General features: G+C 47.5%; 1 protein-coding gene across 1 annotated transcript; it reads left to right on the forward strand.

Moving 5' to 3' along the window:
* Nucleotides 1-967: 967 nt before the first annotated feature.
* LOC119445545 (3-beta-hydroxysteroid sulfotransferase) lies at nt 968-27919 on the forward strand. The gene is made up of 3 exons (XM_037709813.2): nt 968-1079; nt 15930-15984; nt 26865-27919. Exons 2-3 carry the CDS (start codon nt 15950-15952, stop codon nt 27832-27834), a joined length of 1005 nt encoding a protein of 334 aa, XP_037565741.1. The 5' UTR covers nt 968-1079; nt 15930-15949; the 3' UTR covers nt 27835-27919.

Raw genomic sequence — 27919 nt, forward strand, 5'->3', positions numbered from 1 at the left:
CTGTAATATATTAATACTTTGGGCTTCATATCTACGAGTATATCCGGTAATATTTAATTTCGCAAGTTCCAGTTACAAGTTCTGATTGAATTAATAATCCTCAAAATTATTATTACGCTTTGAGCACGTGCACTACCCGGATCATCGCCAATCCCCTAGAGCGGATTGCATCCGTGCACTGAGGATCAACCAACCAACCAACTAACACTCTTCATCATTTTCTGCTGGCCTGCCGTGATTCTCCTTGTAAGACTGTTTCTCCAGTTTTCTTCAGACCATTTACGTTTAACACTATTGAACACCATCTCTAGTCGTTCTGTGCATTTGCGTTAGATGACAGCCACGAGAACATTCAATCATCTCTCCAGAACCATGCGTCGGAACAATTGCGCTGCTTGGGATGCCGTCCACGGTGCAATCATCTGTACTATAACACATTCTACGCATATTGTGTGCGAAAACTTTTATTTTTCTTTGCTATTTATCGCTAAGTCAGGGCCTTAGCTACATCTAACAGAGCTACATTCTTCGAAGCTATTAACCAGGTTTAAAGGTCACAGCAGAAACGACGACGGCGCCCTCTGTGAGATCACCCTACGGTCACAATAAATGAGTCAACAGCAGATAATTGTAGTCTGCTTTATTTTTTTCACACTACGTACATGAGTCTGTTTGAACACCTTATCGACCATGTAATCGCGAGACAAGTAAAGACAACAAATCGGAACAAAAGAGCTCGCCACACTATCGCCCACGAAAGCACACTCGCAGCGTCCGACACAGTGATAATGAATTTCCCCGTGACTTTGGCACTTGGAGGAAGGATGTCATGAGCCAAGCAGCCGTCCGCTATAAACCTACTGATCAGCCGCTGGCTGAATGCTCGCACTATTCATTTCCTTGAACTGAAGTATCAGAGGCTAGGCCATCCATCACAATAAGGTGACGTCATTTGCTTGACGTATAAAAGAGAAAGCCAATTTACGCGGCGCCCCTAGGAGTTTCCAGAACATCGCAGACGAAGAACCAGGCGGACGTTCGCTTTGAAGAGTCCTGCATACAAAGAGAAACAAAACGAGGTGAGCAGTAATTCGCGTTTTCACTGAATGACTTTACCCTCGTAACATTCGTTCTGTTACTGCAGTAAGCTACCTGTGTCTTCTGAATGTCATCTCATAAAGGACGCGTCTAGAAATACGCATGTCTTTCTATTTCTTCTTTGAAGTTACTTTTGTCGGTGCACTAAGAGATACACCTGGCATCAGCAAGGTTTGTTTGAAGTTGCTAAATTGGTGGCGCTGCTTAGTACTGCAGCGAAAATACATATACAGTATTCTATTTAAGGAACCTATTTGCTACTATTAGGACTCACTCACTACGAAGACAAACACCAATCCACAAACACGGACAATTACGGCGAGAGCCAGCAATTTCAGTAAATATATATATATATATATATATATATATATATATATATATGACCTTATCGCTATAACATATCCAAGAAGAGCGAAGTAATGATGAAAAAGGTAGAGATCTCTAGCCGAAGCAGTAGGCATGATTTCGCAACTCACTTCCCAGCTCTTTTGTAGCGGCCTATAACGAAGAATAGTTGGTATCTGCCTGCACGTACTCTGCATTACAAGTACTTCTCAATAAGGGTGTTTTCTTCGTGTGTGCTTTTCTAATCGTCACTGTTGCTTGACTGTGGCAAAGCTATTTTTTGTGTACAGCATTCGTGCACAGCGTCGCTGGTTCTAACGGCATGTGTCGGTAATCGTAATTTGCTCTGTATTGAGAATGCTCACCCAGTTGTTTGCAAATGGATGGAGTGCCAATTGCTCAGGCATGACAAAGATGTAGTTAGCCCATGGTTAACTTTTTTTCCTGAGTGCTCCCAGCAATCCCTTGCTTTCCATAACTCGTATACCCTATAGACTCGTGTAAAAGCCGTAATTTATTTCGCGATGTTGCCAAGGAACGGCCCTTACGCGGGAAAAGGCCTACTGGGGTAATTTTTCTGAATACGAGTTCTGGGAACTTGCGCTCTTTCCCATGGAACACTTCTTTCTTCCTTTTTTTTTTTGGAGCGAGCTCTCCTTTTCGCTTCGGCCGTGCACGTTGTATGCCCTTGTCGGAGACGCCGGAGTTGCGGCCGGCTGCTCACTTACCGCGCTCCTCGGCCTACGCGCCCACCATGAGCGTAATTGTAGCCGTCGCACGCCATCAAACACTTGCTCCCCATTGCGCACTCAGAGCAGCTGACAGGTGAGCCGGAGGGCCTCGATTAGCTAGCTGCAAATGCAAACTGCGAAAATGAAAGATTGCACCAGCCACTGGAGCGCTGCCACGGAGAAACACGGAGGAGATGGTCGTGACCACGCGCCCGGTACTAGAGTACGTCCGAGGTCAAAGTGCAGCTCTCGCCATCTAGCAGCGCGCGCGAAAATTCGCTCATACGTGCGCGCGGCTTGAGCCCACCGAACGCGATTGCTTTCCGGTTGGATTTTTTTTAGTGGCACGAGCATCGAGTGACATTCTCGTTTCCTGTACAGCCCTTCCGGTTCACATCCTGAGACGACCGGTGATGAAATTCAAAATAAATCACAAAAAAGTACAGTGCAGAATTCATGGGTTTCATTATAGATGTAATATAGAGAATCAGTTTACTTACAAACAAGTTGAGTTACAGAAGTGTCTAGAATAATTAAGAGTAATTAGAATTAACGCCAAGGTGGGAGTTCCACTAAGAGACACCTATGTCAAAGGTTAGGGCTGCCTACATTTTTTTTTTCATCTAAACGTTTAGCCGCCAACTTGAAGTATGGCCCATAGACGGGTGTGGCCGTTACTAAAGATTATACGTAATTCTAAAGGATTATTCGCACCAGCCAGTCAGTGACCACCAACGACAAAATTAGTCGCGAAGCTTGCGATGGTCCCAATGGTCGCTTTGGTGTTTGGTCGTAAAGCGACCGTTTCGGGTCAGTCACTCGCTGCTCAGTTTTCTAGCTTCTCGACTCGAACCGCAAGGGTGATAAGGCAATGAGCCGCGCGTAGGAGCAACTTATCGGAAAGACTCACGCCTAATTATGAGTGGTGATAGCGGTGTGACTGAGGGCATATACCACTGCTGCTTTCTTTTCTTCCCCTTCCGTTGCGTAGGGACTACAAAACCAAAACAGGCATCGCAGCTGTACATTTAAAGGCGTTTTTAACAGGGCAGTCATCACAATAGGCGTTGAAATCTCGAGAAAGGCAGAAATGCAAACGAGCGAGCGGCCAACTTGTGTGAAGACCGTCGACTCGAAGCGGCCCGTCTACGCGGACAATATGAACACGCTTCCGTTTTCTGCCTTTTACACTCGGTAACCACGAACATCCGAACTCGTGAGGTGCGAAGTCACCACTAACTCCTTATTCGGAAGTCGTGTATGGGCTGCGACTTCTGCCTATCGCGGGGGCGAAAACCTCTTAAGGGTGGCGGTCATTTGTACAGAATGAATGTTTTCGTTGTCCTAACTGCGTCGCAAAAACTAGGTAACATGAAGAAAGGTGGCGTTCTGCAAGTATTTTTTCTATTTTTGTGGCGATAGAAAATGGGGACACTGCAGGTTAATTTTCGCCGCCGTCACCACCGCCGTCCTCACCGTCGCCGCAATGTTCCGTATAAAGTCCAAGTGCGATAAGATGTTCCACTAGCTCAACCGCTGCTACGCATGGTGCAACTGAGCGTGCACGTGACAAGGGCATGCTTTCTTGGAGGTTACCTGCGGCAGGTGCCAAGATTTGGTGAGCCGAGATGGACGATGCCTTAATGTGTACTTTCTTCCCGCGCGCTTAGTGCAGGAGGTCGCGTAATGTCAAGTTTAAGAGATGCGTTGAAGTGAGAGGCAGCACGAGGCGTTTCATTTCACTGCCGCCACTCATCACGCCACCTTTGTTACAACGAGGGTTCACGGTCATCAAATGAGATTTGTTTGGGTTTTTTTGTCACAGGTGAAAAAATGTTTGATAATTTATTGATCCACGAATGTTTACTGCATTTATATGACCGATAAAACTCGAAACGTACTTCATGTAGTCGTCTAGTGCTTTGCTATATCTATATGTGCTCTCCTTTCAGGCGAACCTGTGAGATTTCGAGTCAGAAGTTGCATTCGTAATACATTAGAGGCTATGCATAGACATTCGTGAAACAGCCATTGTGAGATATCTTTTTCGCCAGCGCTATGAGAAAACGGGTAATTAGTATTACAGCGTTTCTACCCATTATTCTTATTTTGTTTTTACGGGTAACAAGTATTAGCAAAGCATAGCAGCACGATACAGTATGATCCAATGAGCTCGAAAGACCATCAACGTTTCGCAAACAGCCCTTAGTTGGGAAATTATGAGAATAACGTTAAGAACCTGGTGGCTTGGTTCAGCTATAAATAATGACTAGATTGAAAGAAAGATGTGAAAATAAAGACAACATGCACTGAAAGAACATTCGTAATCACAAAGTGATGTCATCGCTTTCAGGAACACCCGAAGGTAATGAAGCACCGACAACCGGCCCACCAAATAATAGACGGAGTGCCTAGATGCATCAACATAAATGCAGACAGGCTGAGAGAAAATCTTAAATTCAGAGCGAAGAAAGGAGACGTCGTGCAATCTACTTTTCCGAAGAGTGGGACGCATTGGTTGATGTACATTACACAGCTCATCCTGAGGGAAGGAGAACCGATAACCACACACGACGAGTTCAGTAAAGAATGGCGCTTCTTGGAGTACATGGACATCAAGAACTGGAACTCGTCTCTACCCCTGAGAACATTTTCTACACACCTGGCCTGGACAAAATCCCAGTGACAGAAGAAGCAAAGTATATCTACGTCGCCCGTAATCCATGGGATGTCTGCGTCTCATTCTACCACATGGCGAGCAACTTGAGTGTCTTTGATTTCCAGGATGGCACTTTCGAAGAGTTCGTGGATACTTTTCTGAATGGCAACTTCGGTTACGGGGACTACTTCGACCACGTAGCATCGGGTTACAATCTCAGGGAACAACCGAATGTGTTCTTCGTAACCTACGAAGAATTGAAGAAGAACACGCGAGAGGTTGTGCTGAGGCTGGCGTACTTTTTGGGAGAGCGATATGGCCGTGCTTTCGAAAATGACGAAACGCTGCTTCAAGAGCTCCTGCGGAGGTCACAGCCAGATCACATGCGATGCGTGGTGGTGATTAATATGAATGGCAGCCCGAACCCTCACTGGGACGCGATGGTGAAGCAAAGAAAGGTTACCTGCAAGGAAGGCTACGAAGGAGACGAGAATAGGTATGCCTTGGTGAGAAAAGCCACGGTAGGAGGTTGGAAGGAGCACTTTACACCTGACCTCCTCCGGCGCATGGAGCAGCGGATTCTTGAGGCAGAAAAGAAATCTTCCTTCATGGACCTCTGGAAGGACATTCGAGATGAAGCGAAAAATGCTTTCGAGAGTTCCGAATAAAAAGCGTTGCTCCGGCACTTCTACAATAGGGTTGTCCTTCAGCAGACTTGCATTGCAGCCAATTTTCTTTAGGCAACGCAGGCACCTTACAGGACCAAATTACCTTTCCTCATGTAAGCGTACTTGTAAGTTATTTACGTGAATCGCCGACGGACCCTACACTTCATTCCTAGTAGCCTAAACAGCTCCAAAGTTTTATCATTGGCTTGTAAATTATGTGAGGTAGTAATGGTGAACCTGTAATAACGATCACAGAGGATTTTCTGGCATTTTCAAACACCTATCAGAAAATGCCTACGCTAGCCAGCCGCGTGGACTCTGACGCGAAGATAGGCGAGTGCAAGACAAGGCGTCTGTTTGTTCTGCTTGTCTAAGCACAATGTGCGCTATGTAATTTCGCGGCAAAATCCTATGGCACTCGCTGGTGTGCGTTGTCAACAAGTTTAATGTAGCAGTAACTTTTAGGTCCCTTGAATCACATGTCACACTCCTTGTTTCGTCATGACGGTCCGTACGCGTCACGAAGTTTTCTTTCTTTTGTACGGCCCAACATCATGGCGCCACTATGCGTAGATTTGGCGCTTATATCGAGTACATAAGGCCACAGCAAAGAAAAACCACGGTGGCATGACCATCACTAACCAGCATACACAGATGAGCACTTCATAAATGTCCCCAAGCATTTACTGAATGACAACGACCGTGATCTTCAATGATGTATTGGAGTAGGAAAGTGGTTACGTTCCAAACTGAAAACCGGAAATAAATAAACTATAAAAAAGCTAGCTTATGAGCAAAGTGACTCGAGCGGTTGTGCATTAGGCTCAGACGATGTCTTTTTTCCCATTTGCAATTAGGACGACCACTTTGACGGCTAAGGTGCACCCGTGAGCAAAATTATGCGGAGCAGGGATTGCGCGTTAAAGCTGATTTTCTCCTCTGCCTTTGAATGTAACGTGAAATTAGAGACTGCAGTTCAAACTTGGCATTGCGAACTTTCCAGTACAGTTGTCAATTTCAGTTTATGTAAGTTAATGATGAAGAATTTCAGTTTTTGCGGTAGCTCTGTGCTCCGTATACTTTTGCTTGCGGGTGTAAATCCGAATTGTGTTCAAAATCAGGGGCTACCTTTTCAAGCGAAGCTTCTATGGCCTCAAAAGTGTCGGTGGTGGTGGTGGTGGTGGGTCACGCTAAAAAATCCGGCTGCTCCGAGAGTAGAGCAGGCGCGGGGAAAGCGAGCCGGCGCTAGATCAGGTGACGCACGCGACAAAAATCAGGGAAGTTTAATGTGTCGCGGAGAGGGAAAGAGAACGGAAGGGGGTTGGCGTGCTCCGCCAGGCTTCCCTCGCCTCAGAACAGTCTCGGCGCCGGATGGGAAGGCCCCGCGTGGTGCGTTCCGCCGAGGAGTAGGCTGCGTTTGAGCAACGGCGCCGCGAACTCGCTCGGGAAAGGGCTCGTCGTCGACGTGCCAATTCTAGCGAGAGGGTTTCCGAAGCTCAGGCGAAATGCCAGCGAAGAGCCGCGAAGCCCGAGTTGCGGGAGCGCGATGTTGAGGCCAAACGTCCGTGAAGAGCCGTCGACCCTGAGTTCAGGGCGAACTACAGTGTTGTAGAAGCTTTTCTAGTGTGTTCACTGGCCCATCCTTCCTATGCTCTCCGCTGACGCGGCCGCTGTCGCCTGCCAATGCCCCCGCTAGAGGCGCTGCAGCAGCTTGCTCCTGAACTCGCCAGTCCGCCCGCCCGTTTCGCAGTCTCGCGTGCGGGTGGTTCTTTGTTCTATGCTGCAGTAGCGGTCGGTTGGCTGCGACTTCGTTGGTTACTGCCGGCTTTCTTTCCATATAGTGCCTGTTTCTGCGTGTCGCTCACGTTACAGACGTGTGTCCCGTTTAGGCGAAAATGCCTAACCGTCGCCGTAACTATTGTTTCGTGCTATAGTGCCGTACGGGGCGCAGCCGCGTGAAAGACGCACCGAAGGCATCCTTATTCAATGTTCCGCGAGACGAAGAACGAAGAAAGTACTGGAAACGGAACTTTCACCATGCAGATAAAATATTGCATGAAACATGCGTGGTCTCCGAGCTACATACATTTCGAGCAGCGATTTAGAGGGTGTCCCACTATCACGCACTAAGATTTAAAAATATGGAAGTGCCACGTAGCTGGACAGAATCAAGGTAACGCTGTTTGCCATCGCTTGGAGATACTGAGATTATTTCTTAATTTCGCCTAATTATATAATTAGTCCTAATTAATCAGGCAACTTCTCAAATATTATAATTAGATTATAACAGGCAGGCTAGGCAAGGCGTGGAACCTCAAACACTGCCAGAAACTATAGGGTGAACTAGCAGCGCGAAAAACTCCCGATTTAGGCTTTCTGTTGCTCGATACATGCTACATAAAGTAGTGTTTAGGTCCGGTATCAAAGACTACTCGGCATCTGTGCTAGCTGTTGACAAGACGAATTAATCGAACAGAAGCACAGATCATAACTACAACAAAGGCAATGCCTCGACCGGAAGCCAGCGGTCCAGTTCATCCGCGGGTTAAAGGAGTGTATGCACTCTTTCGCGTACGCAGCGAAAATTCACTTCGTAGACGCTTTAGCGCTGCATACTAAGCACGCATATTGAACGCTGTAGCACTGTATTCTCGAAGTGTCTAAGCACACAGCCTAGTTCTCATGTATCACCACATCGTCTGGTTCCCGGCCCACGACAGTTTTGCATGTCGCGCTACTCTCTTTGTTCCGATTTACACCTTTAACGAGATCACATTATGAGCAGAAGGAAATATTTCAGTGTGTCACGTTCATACAGACGAGATCGTACCTTTCGGATAGATTCTAGACGTGCTCCAAATGTGGGCACGACTATCATATGAACGAGATTGGGATACTGCAAAGAAATTAGAGTCGAATCAAGGAAATAAAGTTCTTGTCAACTGTCTGAGTCATCTATAGCAGCGCGAGATTTAGCGTTGCTCGATACATGCGGTTTTTCAACAACATACGTGCGGCAATTTGGGTGTATTAGCGTGGTTCACGTGTCCGAGTTATACGTTGGACATTATGACATGTCTTTAGTAATCCTTGGTGCGATGGTATGTCTGGTGCATGGCGCGCGCCACGCTTCATATAAATTCTACCGCATGACATTCTGGAGTGGTTGCGAAAGCCATCAAACGCAGCATAGAGCAGAAGCGACGCAAAAAAAAATACGGAAGTGAGTAATACACACCTGGATTGCTAGCACCAAAAGTAAATGCGTACTGAACCCCTACATAATTGAATGCCGGGAGCTCATAGGCTTACTTGAGCCTATAAATCAGAAGAATATGGCCATTATTACTTGACAAAAGCGATTACGAGGGTTTCGGCACAAATCCCATTTGCGAATACATGTCGCTAAAACCTCTTGCGTGAAGGTGTTAGATGTAGCTGTGGCTGGATCTGTCCTGTCAGCTAATTTCCTTCTAAGACAGAGGTTTGCCGGGTGAGCGGTTGAGTGGACCTCAAAGCATATATGTAATGTTCATTCCGACATTATACTACGTTGCAACACAGGTGAATAAAAGAAAGGAGATGTAGAATGGTTGTGTTTGTTCAAGTGTAGTGAAGAAGAGGAAGAAGTGCTCTTGCGTCTGTCGCTGTGCGCACCATCAGCGTTCGTGGACTGCCTCGATTGCGTGAGACGTCTAATAAATCGTCATATCACATTTGGTGGAAGGTGCTGCAATCCCCGACCTCACCCTGGAACTTCGCAGCCGAACGTTGCCGACTGCTTCAGCCGCTACCATGCTCGAGCCTACCGACAATCCGCCAGCAGCTTCCGCCGCGCCCATCATTTGCGGTGCCGTCCAGCGGCAGCGGGACCCCCCCGTCTTCAGCGGAGCCGGTGAGACTGACGTGGAAGATTGGCTCTCTACCTATGAGCGCGTCAGTGAGAACAACAAGTGGGATGACCCGACGAAGTTACGTTCCGTCATCTTCTATCTTGCTGACGTTGCGAACCTCTGGTTCCGCAATCATGAGCGGGACCTCCAAACCTGGTCCGCTTTCAAGGCAGCATTCACGGAAGTCTTCGGCCGCCCAGCCTTACGAAAGCTCCGTGCTGAACAGCGTCTACGCCAGCGCGCTCAACAGCCCGGCGAGACGTACACCAGCTACATAGAGGATGTCGTCGATATTTGCGCCCGCGTCGATTCTACCATGAGTGAAGAGGACAAGGTGAAGCACATCCTCAAGGGCATCGAGGACGATGCATTTCAAATGCTTCTCGCGCGAAACCCTTCATCTGTCGCAGCTGTCGTCACTCTTTGCCAGAGCTTCGATGAGCTGCGTCGCCAGAGGGTCCTTGCGCGCAGCGCTGTTGCACCCGGCCACTCTCTCTCGGGCCTCACGCTTCCCTCCAACTCCTCGCCTGAATCCTCACTCTCCGTTCAGATTAAGGATTTTATTCGTGAGGAGGTGGCGCGCCAACTGTCTATGCTGCCTCTCAGCGATCGACCCCTACAGCCTGACACATCTCTGGCTGCTCCCATTAGGAGAGCCATTCGCGAGGAACTTGCCGACTCGCTACCTTTGGCTCAACCATGTCCTCCCGTGGCGGCACCTCTGACCTATGCCGCAGTCGCAGCGCGACCTGCGCCGCCGACATTCGCATTTCCTGCGACAGTGCGACCTCAAGCAGTGCCAACTCCCGTGTCGCCTCCTATTCCGCCTCGAAGCCCAATTCAGAACCCTTGGCGCACACGCGACAACCGACCCATATGTTTCGCTTGCGGTTTCGCCGGCCATGTCGCGCGCTTCTGCCATCGTCGCATGCCACCTTCTAACCCTGCTGTCTCAACGCCTGGGTATGGATATTCCCACGATGCTACCGGCCATTCCATGCATCCCGACCCAGAGTATCCGCCGTCTTCTCGACGCCCTTTCGGCAACCATCGTTCTCCGTCACCACGTCGTCGCTCGCTTTCCCCCTTACGTCGTCGCCAGTCACCTAGCGAGGGAAACTAGTTGCTGCAGTTCTGCAGGCACGAACTGCCAGCTTCGCGACTTCTACAAGGCCTGCACAGTCGCCACACAATTTACTGGACGTTTTGGTTGAAGGAACCGCCACAATTGCGCTTATTGATACTGGGGCTGCGGTTTCTGTTATGGACGAAAAGCTTTGTCGTAAGCTCCGCAAGGTCACCACGCCGTTGTCTGGTTTGCTACTGCGTACCGCGAGTGCGCAGCATATAGCACCGCTCGCTCAATGTACCGCAAGAGTGCTCATTGCCGACGTAGTTTATGTTGTTGAATTTTTCGTGCTTCCTTCATGTTCACATGACATCATTCTTGGCTGGGACTTCTTGTCTCACCATCGTGCCATCATCGACTGTGCTCGGGCCGAAGTGGCGCTTTTCCCGCTTTCCGAAGCCTCGCTGCCTGACCCTTCTGAAAGTAAAGCCGCCAAGCTCACAGTTGTCTCCGATACGAACATACCACCCGAAATGTCGGTTCTTGTGCCCGTATCTTGTTCCGCCGCGCCAGACGCTACGGTGCTTTTTACACCATCGCCTATTTTTCTACGTCGCAAGGCTCTCCCTCTACCATTTGCCGTCCTCAACACTGTATCTGGATTATCCACTATGCTTGTGTGTAACCCGCTTCAATCCCCTGTGACCTTACTGCGTGGAGAATCCCTTGGTCGTGTTCAGCCCCTTGACCCGCTTCACATTCTCGATACTTCCGACGACATGGCTGTTATGAGCTCGACGCCCTCACTTCTCCATTGCTGTGCGCATCATCATCATCATTGTCGTCGTCGTCAGACGTTCTCGAATCTGCCTTGGACGCCGATCTCCCACCTGCGTACCGCCAGCAAGTCCTCGCGCTTCTTCAGAATTTTCGCTCGTCGTTTGATTGCGACCAACCATCCCTGGGACGTACGGCGACCGTCACTCACAGCATCCACACTGGTTCCCATCCACCATTACGCCAGCGGCCATACCGCGTGTCGGCAGCCGAGCGACAAATCATTACCGAGCAAGTCGACGATATGCTGCATCGTGGCGTCATTCGGCCTTCCCAGAGTCCTTGGGCGTCTCCTGTAGTATTAGTACGCAAGAAGGACGGCTCAATACGCTTCTGTGTGGATTACCGTCGGCTCAATAAGATAACTCGTAAAGATGTGTATCCGCTGCCTCGGATAGATGACGCCCTCGACTCCCTACAAGGCGCGGAGTACTTCTCATCTTTGGATCTTCGCTCCGGCTATTGGCAAGTGCCGATGGCTGAAGACGACTGTGAGAAGACCGCTTTCGTCACGCCCGACGGCTTGTATGAATTTACCGTAATGCCATTCGGGCTCTGCAACGCGCCCGCTACTTTCGAGCGTATGATGGACACTATCCTTCGTAACTACAAGTGGAAAACATGTCTATGCTATCTTGATGATATTGTCGTGTTTTCGCCCGATTTCCCGACGCACCTCGTTCGCTTGCGTGAGATCCTGACGTGTATCACCTCTGCCGGCCTCCAATTCAACATCAAAAAGTGCCGTTTTGCTGCCCGCAAGTTAACAATATTGGGACACGTTGTTTCGAAGGATGGTGTACTTCCTGACCCAGCCAAGCTTCGCGCGGTCGCAGAGTTTCCGATGCCCACCACTCTTAAGGCACTCCGCAGCTTTATAGGGCTCTGCTCTTACTTTCGGCGTTTTGTGCGCAATTTTGCCACTATTATCGCACCACTGACCAATTTGCTTACGGCTAGCAGCGGCATCTCCGCGTGGTCAACTTCGTGTGACGACGCCTTCAAGCAACTACGTCGTCTACTTACTTCGCCGCCGATTCTTCGACACTACGATCCGACAGCGCCCACAGAGCTACACACGGACGCCAGTGGCATCGGACTTGGTGCAGTCCTAGCGCAACGGAAAGACGGCTACGACGAGTACGTCGTCGCATATGCGAGTCGCACTTTAAAGAAGGCAGAAGCCAACTACTCTGTCACAGAGAAAGAGTGCTTGGCCATTATTTGGGCTCTCGTCAAATTTCGTCCGTACCTATATGGTCGCCCTTTTGACATTGTTACCGACCACCACGCCCTTTGCTGGCTGTCCTCGTTGAAAGATCCGTCAGGTCGCCTCGGCCGCTGGGCACTTCGCTTACAAGAATATAACATCCGCGTTGTCTACCGATCGGGCCGAAAGCACTCCGACGCCGATGCGCTTTCCCGATCACCGCTACCTTCCGATGTGGCTTCAGTGTCAACGCCCTTCGCATCCATGTCGACGATCAACGTCGCTGATATGCCGGCCGAGCAGCGTAAGGATCCCCTGCTTTCAACTATGCTGAATTTCCTCCACGATCCCTCCGTCACACCCTCTTCTCGAACACTTCGTCGCCAAGCCGCTCACTTTGCTGTCCACGACAACGTCCTTTACCGCAGAAATTATTTGCCTGATGGTCGCAAATGGCTGCTTGTGATACCACGACACATGCGTACTGACATATGCGCTTATTTCCATGACGCTCCTCATAATGGTCACGCCGGCGTTCTGAAAACGTACACTCGGCTGAGGCAGCGTTTCTACTGGCACGGCATGTATCACTTCGTGCGCCAGTACGTACGCGCTTGCACGGCGTGCCAAAGGCGTAAAATTCAACAGCGCCCTCCTGGCGAGTTACAGCCGCTCCCCTGCCCGGCCCGGCCATTTGATCGCGTCGGCATAGACCTATACGGGCCACTTCCCTACAGTTCCTCGGGTAACCGATGGATAATTGTAGGCGTCGACCACTTGACGCGCTACGCCGAGACTGCCGCACTTCCGGCGGCTTCTGCGCGTGACGTTGCCTTCTTCATCTTGCGGAACTTCGTTCTTCGACATGGAGCACCACGCGAACTGCTCAGCGACCGGGGGCGTGTGTTCCTGTCCGAAGTAATACAAGCCCTTCTCGCTGCATGCAGCATCGTTCACCGCAAGTCTACCGCCTACCACCCGCAAACGAACGGCTTGACAGAGAGGTTCAACCGCACACTCGGTGACATGTTGACTATGTACGTTGCCTCGGACCACAGTAACTGGGACACTGTTTTGCCGTTCGTCACGTATGCCTATAATACCGCCACACAAGCTACCACTGGCTTTTCGCCATTCTTTCTGTTATATGGCCGCGAGCCCTCGTGTACAATGGACACCCTGCTCCCATACCGACCCGACGCTTCTGAATGCACGCCAGTGTCTGAAGCCGCCAAATACGCAGAGGACTGTAGGCAGCTCGCCCGTACCCTTACGACCGCCGCCCAAGGTCGCCAAAAGCTGCGGCATGACAGTAACGTGCCTACACCACATTTTCCGCCTGGTTCCCTTGTTTGGTTGTGGATCCCACCTCACAGCCCTGGCCTTTCAACCAAACTTCTTGCACGCTATGATGGTCCCTACCGCGTCATCGACCGTACCTCGGCTGTCAACTACGTTGTCGAGCCTGTGACGCCATCACACGACCTTAGACATCGCGGACGTGACACGGTTCATGTCAGCCGACTTAAGCCATACTATGACCCCCTGATCCTACCTACGCCGTAGGTCGCCAGGATGGCTCATCTTCTCTCCCGGGGCCATTGTAGTGAAGAAGAGGAAGAAGTGCTCTTGCGTCTGTCGCTGTGCGCACCATCAGCGTTCGTGGACTGCCTCGATTGCGTGAGACGTCTAATAAATCGTCATATCACAAGGGAAACTTTCTCAGACAAAACACGTTCAGAGTGAAATCAAAATGAAAGCCGAGCAACGGTACTCCTCAAAAGAGAAAGAAGACTGCGTCCAATACCTTAACATCGTTTCGGGCAGTGACGGAAAGCCCCAAAACATGCACAAGACAGTAAACCTCGTCAGCACCCACATTGTATTTCTTTCCCGTTGGCGATCGAGAAAGTTTGTATTGACCGTTTTTCTGGAATTTCATTGTAAACTTATATACTTGTGAAAGAACTGTGGCGACGAGCGACCACGTAGACTGGTAAAGTCTCAGGGCTCTCGTGATAGAGGAAAAAGCGACACTCGATCTTTTAGGGTAGCATTTTTAATCTGCCTCGGAACGCTAGCCCGTGCCGGCGCTTCCTGCCGCTCGTGCCTCGTGTAGACGCGAGCGTCTACGCAATTTCATGCGACGCCGATGCTGCTGCCGCTACAGAAGGCTCCTTCCCCCCACCTAAAGAGGAGGAAAGTTCGACGAACGATGGAAAGTCCACGTGACGACGCGTGTCTTGGCGTTTGTCTTGGGTGTCACGGACGAAGGCGGCGTCGATGGATGCAGCAGGGTTGCGTCGCACATTGGTGGGCCCATGGCGCGGTTTGCTTCTATGTAGGCGGGTTTGAGGCGTTCCAGGCAATTGTGTCTGATCGACCGTTGACGTTCACTTAAAAGTCGTCGAAGACGCTCGACACCACAATGTGGTCCGGAGTAGTGTGGCTGCAAAGGCTTCGGCACGGCACAGTTACGCACGAAAACGTGGGGTAGCTGAGGTGAGTGCGGGAGAAACGTATGGAGACCTTGCTTCCTATGAACGTGTAGGCACGGGGCGTACCTGGCTGAAGAAAGCTTGCAGTTCGGCATCGTAGTCGGCTGGTGATGGCACCGGTGTTTTGCTGGTGGCGACAAAGATATCGCATGGAAAGCATAGGTGAGTGCCATAGACTGGCTCAGCACAGGAGCAACCAAGGTCGCTCTTGGTGTGGCTCTGATGCCAAGTAAGACGAGAGGCAAATGTAGAACCCACTTCTCGGGCAATTCATGCGCCATAAGGGAGGCCTTAAGATGCCTGTGAGAACGTTCAACCAGTCTATTCGACTGCGGGTGGTAAGCAGTCGTGCGAAAATGTGTCGTTCCCAGTAAGTTTGAGTAGCTCGTTGAATAGTGCCATGTTAAACTGCCGACCGCGATCGGTGACTATTGTGGATTGGGCAGCCGAACCTTGCAATCCATGCAGACACGAAAGCTGCTGCAACAGTGGGCGCTGAGATGTCAGATATAGGTGTAGCTTCGGGCCACCGTGTGTAGTGGTCGATGCATGTCAGTATGTACCTCTAACCTTTCAAAGGTGCCAGAGGGCCAACACGAGGTCCAGGTGTACGGTGTCAAAACGAGCATCCAGTGGAAGAAAAGATTTGGCAGGCATAATGGGATGACGCTGGATCTTAGAGCGTTGACACGACAAACAGCAGCGAACCCAATGGCTAACTTGCGCGTTAAGCCGAGGCCAAACGAAACGACTGGAAACAAGCTTCTGTGTCACGCGTATGCCACAATGCGACAGGTTGTGCACGGTTTCGAATAGATGTCTGCGAAGGGATGCCGGAATGTATGGTATAGGTGTGTCGGTAGAAGTGTCGCAGACGACGGATGTACCATCTGGAGTCACAACGATGTCCTCCAATTTCAGGGACTTTGACAAATCCCGGAATGTACGAAGTTCGGTGTCGTCACGCTGTTGACAGGTGAGTAAGTCGACATCGATGATGAAAGGCTCCGACGTCAACGTGGAAACGGCATTGACGCGACTCAGAACGTCGGATGGAACGTTGTCGGAACACATTACATGGCCGCCCCAGCTCCATTTTTTCCTCCTAACATCAATTAGAATATCGGCTTTAACCGTTTGCTCTCTGATCCACACCGCTCTCTTCCAGTCTTTTAAATTTAGGCCAAACATTTTTTATTCCATCGCTCTTTGTGCGGTACTTAACTTCTTCTTGAGTTTCTTTGTTAATCTCCAAGTTTCTGCCGCATATGTTAGTACCGGTAGAACGCAATGATTGTACACTTTTCTTCAACAACAACGGTAAGCTCCCAGTAATGATTTGGCGATGCCTGCCGTATGCACTTCAACCGAATTTTATTCTTCTGTAAGTTTCCTTCTCATGATCAGGGTCGCCTGTGAGTAATTGACTTAGATATCTGTACTCCTTTTAGACTCTAGAGGCTGACTGGCGATCCTGAATTCTTGTTCCCTTGCCAGGCTATTGAACATTACTTCGTCTTCTGCATAATAACCTGCAACCCCACTCTTACATTTTCTGGGTTAAGGTCCTCAATCATTTGTTGTAATTCGTCTCCATTGTTGCTGAATAGGACAATGTCGCCTGCAGACCGAAGGTCGCTGACATGTTTGCCGCTGATCCTCACTCTAAGCCTTCCCCGTCTAAAAGCTTGAATACTTCTTCTAAGCATGCAGTGAATAGTATTGGAGAGATTGTGTCTCCTTGCCTGACCCCTTTCTTGATAGGCAACTTTCTACTTACCTGTGGAGAACCAAGGTAGCTGTGGAATCTTTGTAGATATTTGCCAAGATATTCACGCATGTCTCCTGTACTCCTTGACTACGCGATGCCTCTATGACTGCTGGTATCTCTACTGAATCAAATGTCTTTTCGTAATCTATGAAAGCCATATAAAGAGGTTTATTGTACTCCTCATATTTCTCGATTACCTGATTGATAACATGAATATGATCCGTCGTAAAACATCCCTTCCTGAAGCCAGCCTGCTCTCTTGGCTGACTGAAGTTAATTAAGTGTTGTCCTGATTCTATTAGAAATTATCTTGGTGAATATTTTATACAATAGTGAAAGCAAGCTAATGCGTCTATAAGGCTTTAATTTTTTAACGTCTCCCTTCTCATGAATTAGTATAACGTTAGCGTTCTTCCAGCTTTTTGGTTCACTTGGTCTCCCTTCTTATGAATTAGTATAACGTTGGCGTTCTGCCAGCTTTCTGGTTCACTTGATCATGAGGCATTGCGTATAAAGGGCCGCAAGCTTTTCACGCATGATATCTCCTCCATCTTTGATAAAATCGACTGTTATTCCTTCTTCACCAGCATCTTTTCCCCTGGTAATGTCTTTCAAGGCCCTTATAACTCCATCGCTAGTTAAGGAAGAAGCCTCTATATCCTGTTCATCACTACTTTTAATGAAAGTAGCTTGACTGCTCAGGGTAATGTATAGGTCAATGCAGAATTTTCCCGTCGCTTTTACTATGTTATCGAAATTGCTGATGATATTACCCTGCTTATCTTTCAGTGCATACATCTTGCCTTGTCCTATGACAAGTTTTCTTCTAACTGATTTCATGCTGCGTCTATATTTTACTGCTTCCTCAATCTTTTTCACGTAATAATTTCGAATATCCCTTACTTTCGTCTTGTTGATCAGTTTTGACAGTTCAGCGAATTCTATCTGATCTCTTGAGTTTGACACTAGATTGTTTTGGCTTTTCTTTATTAGGTCCTTTGTTACTTGGGACTGGTTATCTTGGTTCCTTACCTCCCACTTCAATTGCTGCTTCTCAAATCAGCCTAGTTAGGCTTTCATTCATTACCTCTATGTTGTCTTCATATTCCTGTTCTAACGCTGCATACTTGTTTGCGAGCACCAGCTTGAATTGGTCTGCTTTTACCCTTACTGCGTCTAGGTTGGCCCGTTTCTTCTGGACTAGTTTTATTCTTTCTCTCTTTATATTGAGAGAAATCCTAGGCCTCACAACCTATGGTCACTGCACTTTACCCTACCTAAGCCTTCTACATCCTGCACTATGCTGGGATCAGCAGAGGGTATGAAATATATGCGATTCCTTGTTTCTCCATTAGGGCTTTTCTAGGTCCGCTTCCTGTTGCTGCGCTTCCTGAAGAAGGTATTCATTATTCGAAGCCTATTCCTCTCCGCGAATTCTACCAACGTCTCTCCTCTAGCGTTTCTAGAATCGATGTCGTAGTTGCGAATTGCCTGCTCACCAGCCTTTTTCTCCCCTTTTGCATTGAAGTCGCCCATGAATACAGTATACTGAGCTTACACCTTTCTCATCGCTAATTCAACATCTTCATGAGATCTTCATGAACATCTTCATCTGTGTGTCAGATATCAGGCTATAAATACTCTTGATATTATTATCATTTTTTATTCAAATTCAAAACATGTGTACAAAAGGACATGGGAGAAATAAGAGTACCAGGCTGGCAGGCGCCATCCAAAGGCGCACGACGCCTGCCTAGTATTTAGGAAATACTGTGACTGGCTATTGTAATGTGCCATATTTAAAAAACATTGACAAGAAAGAAAAAACTATTTGGAAGGTGTTTCCCTCTTCTGCTGCACATTAAGTAATAGATGAAGTTATACAATCAGCATTAGACATCTTTCTAAGACATATTGGTACTGCATAAAGTTATGAAATCGGGGTTGGACTTCTTGGCAGACATAACGAGCCACAATGGGGAATTACCGTTTGGCACTAAGGCGACCTCCTGAACGCCAGATATGAATACTTAACGTAGTACCTACCGCAGCCGTGGCCTAGTGGTAGAACGCCCGCCTCGGCTGCGGGAGGCTGTGGGGTTCGATCCCACCGCCGCCGGGCACCCACTGGTTCAAAAGGGTACAAGCGTACCCCGGCCTGGCGTTCGGCTTCCTTCAGGGGTGATACGCTTGGGAAAGAGCCTGCGCCCTGAATTCCCGTCGAAAACCACACGTTAGCACGGAAATAAAGTGGTGGCTGGTGTCTGCTACAAGGCCGTCTGTGGTTGGACAAGAGGCCGCAGCCGTGGCCTAGTGGTAGAACGCCCGCCTCGGCTGCGGGAGGCTGTGGGTTCGATGCCACCGCCGCCGGGCACCCACTGGTTCAAAAGGGTACAAGCGTACCACGTCCTGGCGCTCGGCTTCCTTCAGGGGTGATACGCTTGGGAAAGGAGCCTGCGCCCTGAATTCCCGTCGAAAACCAACGTGAGCACGGAAGTAAAGTGGTGTCTGGGCCGCTCCATGGCGGTCATTTCCCATGTGGTGCCCCAAGCACCTATTGAGGTGGGGGCACCTTCGGGTTGAGGTCAAACACCCCGTATTCATATCAGTAAGTGTAGCGCACCGAAAGTGTTAAACTTCAGCGATCAAATAGAATTCGCTGAACTGTCGAAACTGATCAACAAGAAGAAAGTAAGGGATATCCGAAATTATAACGCGGAAAAAATTCTGGAAGCAGGAAAATGTGGACGCAGCATGAAATCAGTGAGAAGAAAAACTTGGCATGGGACAAGGCAACATGTATGCACTGAAAGATAAGCAGGGTAATATCATCAGCAATTTCGATGACATAGTAAAAGCACCGGTAGAATTCTATACTGATCTGTACTGTTCCCAGAGCAGCCAAGCTATTTTCATTCGAATCACTGATGAACAGGACACAGAGGCTCCTTCTATAACTAGCGATGAAGTTAGAAGGGCCTTGAAAGACGTGACCACGGAAAAATCTCCTGGAGAAGATGGAATAACCATCGATTTATTTAAAGATGGAGGAGATATCATGCTTGAAAAGCTTGCGGCACTTTATACGCAATGCCTCACGACTTCAAGTGCACCAGAAAGATCGAAGAATGCCAACATACTCATCCATAAGAAGGCACACGTTAAAGAATAGAAGAATTATAGACTCATTAGCTTGCTTTCAGTATTGTATAAGATATTCACCAAGATAATTTCCAATAGAAACAGGGCAACACTTGTCTTCAGTCAACCAAGAGAACAGGCTGCCTTCAAGAAGGGGTATTCTACGATAGATCATATCCATGTGATCAATCAGGTAATTGAGAAATCTGCGGAGTACAATCAACCTCTCTATATGGCTTTCACAGATTTAAAAAAAAGCATTTGAATCAGTCGAGATACCAGCAGTCATAGAGCTATTGCGTAATTAAGAAGTACAGGAAGCATACGTGAATATCTTGGCAAATATCGAGGATAACACAGCAACTTTGGTTCTTCACAAGAAAAATAGAAAGTTGCCAATCAAGGAAAGAGTATGTCAAGGAGACACAATCTTTCCAATGCTATTCACTGCATGCTTTGAAGAAGTATTCAAATTCTTTGACTGCGAAGGCTTAGCAGCAACCTTCGGTTTGCAGATCTGCAACCTTCGATTTGCAGATGACACCGTGCTATTCAGCAACAATGGGAACGAATTACAGCAAATGATTGAGGACCTTAATCGAAAAAGTGTGAGAGTGGTGTTGAAGATTAACATGCAGAAGTACAAGATAATGTTAAATGGCCTGGCAAGAGAACAAGATATCATGATCGCCAGTCAGCCTCTCGAGTCTGTAAACGAGTACGTTTATCTAGTTCTATTACTCACAGGGGACCCTGATCATGAGAAAGAAATTTAGAGGAGAATAATGTTGGGTTGGAGTGCATACGGCAGGCATTGCCAAATGCTGACTGGTAGCAACAAGAAGAAAATCGAATGGTCGAGTATGTTTTTTAGGTCAACTACTCGCATGGGACCCTGATCATACGAAGCATATTTAAAGAAGAATAAAATTGGGTTCGAGTGCATACGGCAGGCATCGCCAAATCCTGATTGTGAACTATCCACTGTCGTTGAAAATAAAAGTGTACAATCATTGCATTCTACCGGTGCTAACATATGGGGCAGGAACTCGGAGGTTAACAAAGAAGCTCGAGAGCAAGTTAAGTACTGCGCAAATAGCGATGGAACGAAAAATGTTAGGCCTAACGTTAAGAGACAGATAGAGAGCGGTGTGGATCAGAGAGCAAACGGGGATAGCTGATATTCTAGTTGATATTAAGCGGAAAAATGGAGCTGGGAGGTCATGGAATGCGTAGAATGGATAACCGGTGGATGATTAGAGTTACATAATGGATACCAAGAGAAGGGAAACGTAGACGAGGACGGCAGAAAATTAGGTGAGCCGATGAAGTTAGAAAATTTGCAGGCGCAAGTTGGAATCAGCTAGCGCAAGACAGGGGTAATTGGAGGTCACAGGGAGAGGCCTTCTTCCTGCAGTGGACCTAAATATAGGCTGAAGATGACGATGATGAAAGTGCAATATGTTAGTGCACGCACTAGGCCACAACTTTAGTCAGTGAGTAGCCGGTCATGTGACGAGTGCAATTACGCACGCACTAGGCACATCTTTAGTAAGCCAGAACTGTGGAGCAGCCTTGGCTTGGCTTCAGGGAAGCGTGTTCGTCTAGCACCCGGGAGGCCCGCGTTCGATTCCTACCCTGACCGAAATGTACCAAATTTTCTTTTCAAAGCCACTAATTTACTTTGTTTACAGGAACGGCTCTGGAAAATGTGACGTCGAGCCGCGCATTTTTGCAGCGTCGGTCATTTTTCATCATGGCGCAGTTTCGACATAACCCCGCAATGGCACCACCAAAATAGACACCTATAGCTTTTGCCTTATTATGCCGTTAGCCTTGCCTCTTGTGTACTTCTAAGTCAATATGTTCGCTCAAGTAAAGCACCCAGTGTGCATCCTTGGTTTGTAGTCCCGAATTGCCCCGGGCTCTCAGAGAAGCTCCCTACGCCAGATGCCCTTGATGAGGTCTTGTATCGACCAATAAGCCTATTACAAATACTGGTAGTGCCGCAGGTGGCAGCCAAAAAGTAGCTGATTGGCCACAGCAAGCTGTTGTTTGGCAAGATATCTTGGGTTCGACTCCTGGATTGCGCCACCTTGTGCTGCTTGAATATTCATTACCTAGGTTTGCGCCACATGTTACAGATTGCCAGGCGATCGAGGTTTTTACTGAGCGCTTCAATATACCTTTCTCATAACCTAAATCGATAGATACAGCAATAACTTGGCCGATAAATCGTGCCTCACTACGACCAAACCCTGGCCGTCCAGAGTGCCCGCGATCGGGCCGTCAAGCTCGGCTTGCCGGTCCCTACGTGGGACTAGTCGGGTGGCGCGGGGTGTCCCCTGCGTCTTCTCTGGACCTCAATAATGTTATTTCACTCACTCACTCACTAGACAACGAACAACCGAGTTACCAAACGTCATGAAACATCACCGTTTTTTATAAGTTGAGGTTAGAATTAAGACGTGATTAAAAAAATAAAGAAACATTATCGATCTATCTGACTATGTGCTAGACATTTCTGGCTGAGCCCGTTTTTCTCGTTACAATAAATTATTTAGAATTATTTTCAGAAACAGCCTACAAGTGCGCTACCATACTTCAGCCTATTTTATGCGAAAGGAAATGTAGACAGGCCTTTCTCTTTCATGTTTGCTACGTATTATAGTAGAATTGTCCCGTTATCAGTACGTGGAGATGATGAACAAATCAGAAAATTTATCACATCGGCGGAGAAGAGCCTTCGAGATAAAGAAGAAAGAAAAAAGGGATGGATATTAAACAAAGCTGCCTGGTTGGCTTGCGAGAGCACTCGAAGAACCCAATCCGACAAGTTCCAAGGCTTTCAGACAGGAGGTGTATCGTTGAAACATTGCCAGTGATTGTTCGCGAACGACATTGCAAACTGCCGTGTGGGATGGAGACACTGTTAAAAAATAAAGTGCTTCTCGTTAGAGCACTTGAGTTTCTGTATGTGCTCATTTGGTTTTACAAAGTCAGCCTCTTTTGAGCAGCATAGGAGGGTACGACGGGAAAACGGCTCTCCTCCCTGCGTACAATAGTGCTTGATCATTGTGGTGTTTTTGGAATCCTTCAAGGGACAACAGGTGAGCGTTTATACCTACGTTAGCGAACATGCTGTAGAGACAAGTTAATATCGTCAATGATCGTGAAATTATACACAATGAAGAAGTTTTCTCTTAAAGTGGGCGCAGCAACGAATACTATGCAGATTGAACGCACTTGTCGGAAGCCATATGTTAAACGAAGATTTAGTGAAATGATTGATTATAAGCTATACAGCTAACGGCAATGCATACAATGGTGTTTACATCTACCCCGTGGAACGTATAATAGCATGCAATGTTTATGTTTATCAACTACACAAGAATAAACTGTAGCAAATTTATGCTTAGTCAGGCTTGTATACAGTGTGAGACTTCTACGGATGGACGTCGCGAGAACGAATTCGGATGCATGATGCTTTTGGAGGGAAGAATGGTTACGATATGCGTTTGCACATACCAGTACAACGCATATCTAGCTATGTTTATGGATGCTGTACCTCTTGCGTCACAGTGATGCCTACCCATTATGAACGAGTGACCAAGAATGGTTACAAAATCAGTGGTACATGCCGAACGACTACATGGTAAAAGGATATGGATATTAGGCCGGTGAGTTTTATAGATACTTATGAGCCACTGCATATGTACATGTTTTTTGCTCTGTTAGATTTTTTTATTGGGCAGCAGAGTGGTGCTCTACTTGAAGTTTGGCTGTTGGTAAGCATAGAGAGGTCAATAAGTCCGCTTGCTTGTTTTGCAGTGGCCGCGCACATAAGCTTCGCATGTATTGTCACCTAGGCCGAAGTGAAAACGTACAATACATTCAGGCCTTATGAGCTCAATTAGCGCTAGCGAGAGAGTAGGAAGAACCCCGAAAAAGGCGTACCGATCATCTTGAGTGCTCTCGTCTTTATCAACAGGCCTGCTACACCACGTGACATTAACATAACCTGCAAGAAGCATCGGATTCTTTAAAGGACGCTGTGCTTCAGAATTCCCGGTAGAAGCTATATCAGTGTACAAACTGTCTAAATTTAAGTTTTAGCCTTCTATCCTGAAAGCACAAGACCGCATTGTTTTTGTTTTGTTTCTGACATATACAATATGCGTGGTGAATAAAGCATCAAGTTAAGCTAGTTAAACATATAATGCAAAATGCATCTAGCATATTGTAACAAGGCGAAGGGCCCACGGGAAAGCTGGAACTTTATTGAAAATCAGTGAGCCGATAGAGAAGGCTGCAGCACGGAGAGTAGGTTTAATATAAATTGTGGGGGATAGTATCCCGGAACAGCACACTGAGTTGTGAGGGAAGTACTAGTGGAGGAAATGTGGTATAATTTTGGTTATCTGGAGTTCCTTGCCACGCACCCAAGCACGATACACCATTGTTTTTTTTTTTGCATTCCTACCCCATTGAATTGCCGCTGCCGCGAGTCGAACCCGCTACTTCATGCTTACCATCATTCGTCAGAACCGTAGCTGAGCAAGGCAAGACCCTATGCAAGCCTCACTTAGGTGAGGTTTCCCTTGCGTTCAGATATTGTTGTGTGTCATCTTTAATCATGCAATTTAAAATTAAACGAACTGACAAGCACCCAGATTTTCTAATGAGATTTTCGTGGAATTGAACAGACCGCGCTTTATAGTTTTCGAGTTTAGCATTGTTTTCGCGGTCTGAAAAAAGGATATAGGACAGAAAGGGAGAGAGGAACGGAACGCCGCGACGCTCTTTGGTGAATCCTTTGTTCTAACGTTATAGTCTACCGACGTGACCACGCATCACTCAACGCAAGTCGGCTGATACTAAGTACGGCACACTTAATGTTTAAACTCGCATTCTTTGCATTTTATAGGTTCTGGTACTTTATTGTACACGTATTGCAATCTAAGGAAAATTCACGCTTACAAGCAGCGCTGCCTTAGAGGCAACGAGTAACACAGCATAATTATGGCGTCTCTCATTGCTTGGTGGAGCATGACAGACTAATTCGCAAGCGATTTTGTTTGGTTGTACGTTCTGAACACGCATGCGAGCTAAATTGTTTCGCTCAAGTTTGCGCATGTTTTTTTTTAAAAAAGTCTCAGTTTCGGCCGAAAGGCGAAGCATCAATTGCGATCAAATTAGTAGAGAGCTATACAGAGTAAGGATAGTAGTTTTATCGGCTGTATATACTTGGACACATTCGCTAACTGAACTAACAAGCAAGGTTTCAGCACGCACAAGCAAACATGAACACATCACACTCGATGACCGCAGGCAACCGCTGTCAAAACGCTGGCGTGAGCAAGTGCGGCAGCACCAGCGAGCGAAGGTTCGTGCGGTCTATCGCTTCAACGAAAACTGAGTGGCGAAAGCCAACACCACCTAGAGAGCACAAGCCTACGCACTCCAATCTATGACGTCATGCTACTTGCTCGAAATATCCATTGCCAAGCCTGGCGGGACGAAAACGGTGACATCAAAAATTACTGTTGCTTACGCAGGAGCATGCTGATTAGATTCTATGGCAGTCGGGCCAGGTAGCATAACGTCATGGATCGGAGTGCGTAGGCCTTTTGCTATTTAGGTGGTGTTGCGAAAGCACAGCGCATACAAAAGTAGGAGCCGTGTGCAGATCGCTTTCAAGATACGGTGCGCGCGACCGTGCAAAGTACCAGTACGCAGTTGCTGGCAGTGTAGAAGCCGCACCCCCTCCCTCTTGGAGCAGCCTTCCCGCTTTCCTCCTTTCGCGTGCGAGATTGAGTCACCAGTTCCCCTTGCGCCCGGTCACAAGATACGCAGTTGGTGCCGCATTATTGTTCCCTCAAAATACAGGATTTAGATACTCTCAAGAAAGCAGTGATCTCTTCCAAGTCGCGATGATTGGCATGTAAGGCCACTACAGCATACAGATTAATAGCCAGCCTCACAGCGAAAATTTCTACCCTGCAATAAACCTGCTGGATAGGTGAAAAAGTGCCTAGAAAGACAGAATAAATATGGCAATATTTGGATGGTTAGAAGTCAGGATCTCAAATATCTTGTCGACCGTTCCTATCGAATTCTCAGGATATAAGTTTTTGATCTAATGTTATTGCTACAGGACTAAACTCCTGAAAGCTTCAAACAAAGGTGTCACGGCCGCAAATTAAGGCTCATTCTGACATATGAGTGCATAGTTATGTTAGAGAGTGCGACAATGTAAAGAGGTTAGAGTTAGCTATATGTTGCCTTTTCTGGCGTAGAGGAGGCACAAAACAGTGCCAGAATCTCGTCATATTGTCAAATCCCGATATGAGATGACACAAAACGAAACGGATTAGCATTTTTCAAGAGCGAAGTAGCCGTGTGGTGCCTAGGTAAATCATTTATTTTAACCGGCACGTCTACCGTTTTAAAAAGTGCCTGTGTGTTCCTCATGTAAACTAAGTAGGAACAAAGTTACATTCAGGAATAACGGTGCATATAAAGTAGTATAGGCCGCGTCAGGGAAAGCGCATGCTAAATTGTTTTGAGCCTTGTAGGCCTGACATTGCCGCAAAAATATATTGTAACACTTTGGGGAATATATGGCACTCAGAGTACTGATCTGCGCCGTCACGTACTGAGCATGTGCAATAACTGTTATATATGAGAAGCATTTTTTTAAGTTGACATAATGATGACGATAGTCAAGAACTGCAATCATTCATAACTGCTCGAAACAAGCAGAACTTTCTCCCTTTACGTGTCTTGCGGTCAATACGTGTCTGTGGCAATATTTAAAATGTTTGGATAACACCTTATTCTAGTCTGACTTCTGACGAAGAGGCATCCCAACCAATCCTAAAAGTTTCGAATGAAATGTATGTCGACTGCCTTGTTTCTAATAATACGTTGCTCTTTCACAGGGAACTACGAAAAATGGACCTCCGTAAGCCAGTGCACCAAGTAATAGATGGAGTACCTAGGTGCTCAGGCATAGTTCCAGACATGCTACGAGAAAACCTCAAGTTCCGACCGCAAAAGGGAGACGTGGTACAGACAACTTTTCCGAAGAGTGGTACACATTGGATGATGTACATTGTCCAGCTCATTTTGAGACAAGGCGAGCCTATGACCACGTACGATGAGTTCGCTAAGGAATACCGCTTCATTGAGTATATGGATATCAAGGGCTGGAAGTCATCTCTCGCCGTGAGAACATTTGCCACGCACTTGCCCCTGAGTAAGGACACCGTGAGCCAAGAAGGAAAGTACATTTACGTTGCTCGGAATCCCTGGGACGTCTGCGTTTCGATGTATCACATGGTGACCAACCTCAGCTCGTACGAGTACCAGGATGCCACGTTCGAAGACTTTGTCAACGTGTTTGTCAGCGGGAACTTTGGGTACGGCGACTACTTCGAGCACGTGGCGTCTGCTTACAACCTCAGGCAGGAGCCTAACGTGCTCTTCGTGACCTACGAAGAAATGAAGAAGGACACTCGTGACGTGATTCTCAAGGTAGCGCACTTTTTGGGGGAGCGCTATGGGCGAGCTTTATTAGAGGACAAAAGATTGCTTCATCAGATGCTGGAGAGCTCCAAGCCCGAGAGCATGAGAAGTGTCGTGGTCGTCGACTTTCGCGAAAGTCGCAATCCTCACTGGAAAGAGGTGTTCGAACGAAACACGGTAACCTGCAAGCAGGGCTACGAAGGAGATCAAACGAAATACAGCCTAGTGCGAACTGCAAAAGTTGGAGGCTGGAAAGAGCACTTCACACCAGAGCTGCTCCGACGCATGGAAGCTAGGATTATTGAGGCAGAGACGGTGTCATCCTTTATGGATCTCTGGAAGGACATCCGAGCCGAAGCATTCAAATTTTCGCAAAGTATCTGATATGGAGTGCATGTTTTAGAGCCTACAAAAAGGCCATGAAATTATGTTTTTGTATTTTGCGAAAAATAAAAAAACTAACATATTG

Source organism: Dermacentor silvarum, chromosome 3 (assembly GCF_013339745.2).
Source record: "Dermacentor silvarum isolate Dsil-2018 chromosome 3, BIME_Dsil_1.4, whole genome shotgun sequence".
NCBI lineage: Eukaryota > Metazoa > Arthropoda > Arachnida > Ixodida > Ixodidae > Dermacentor > Dermacentor silvarum.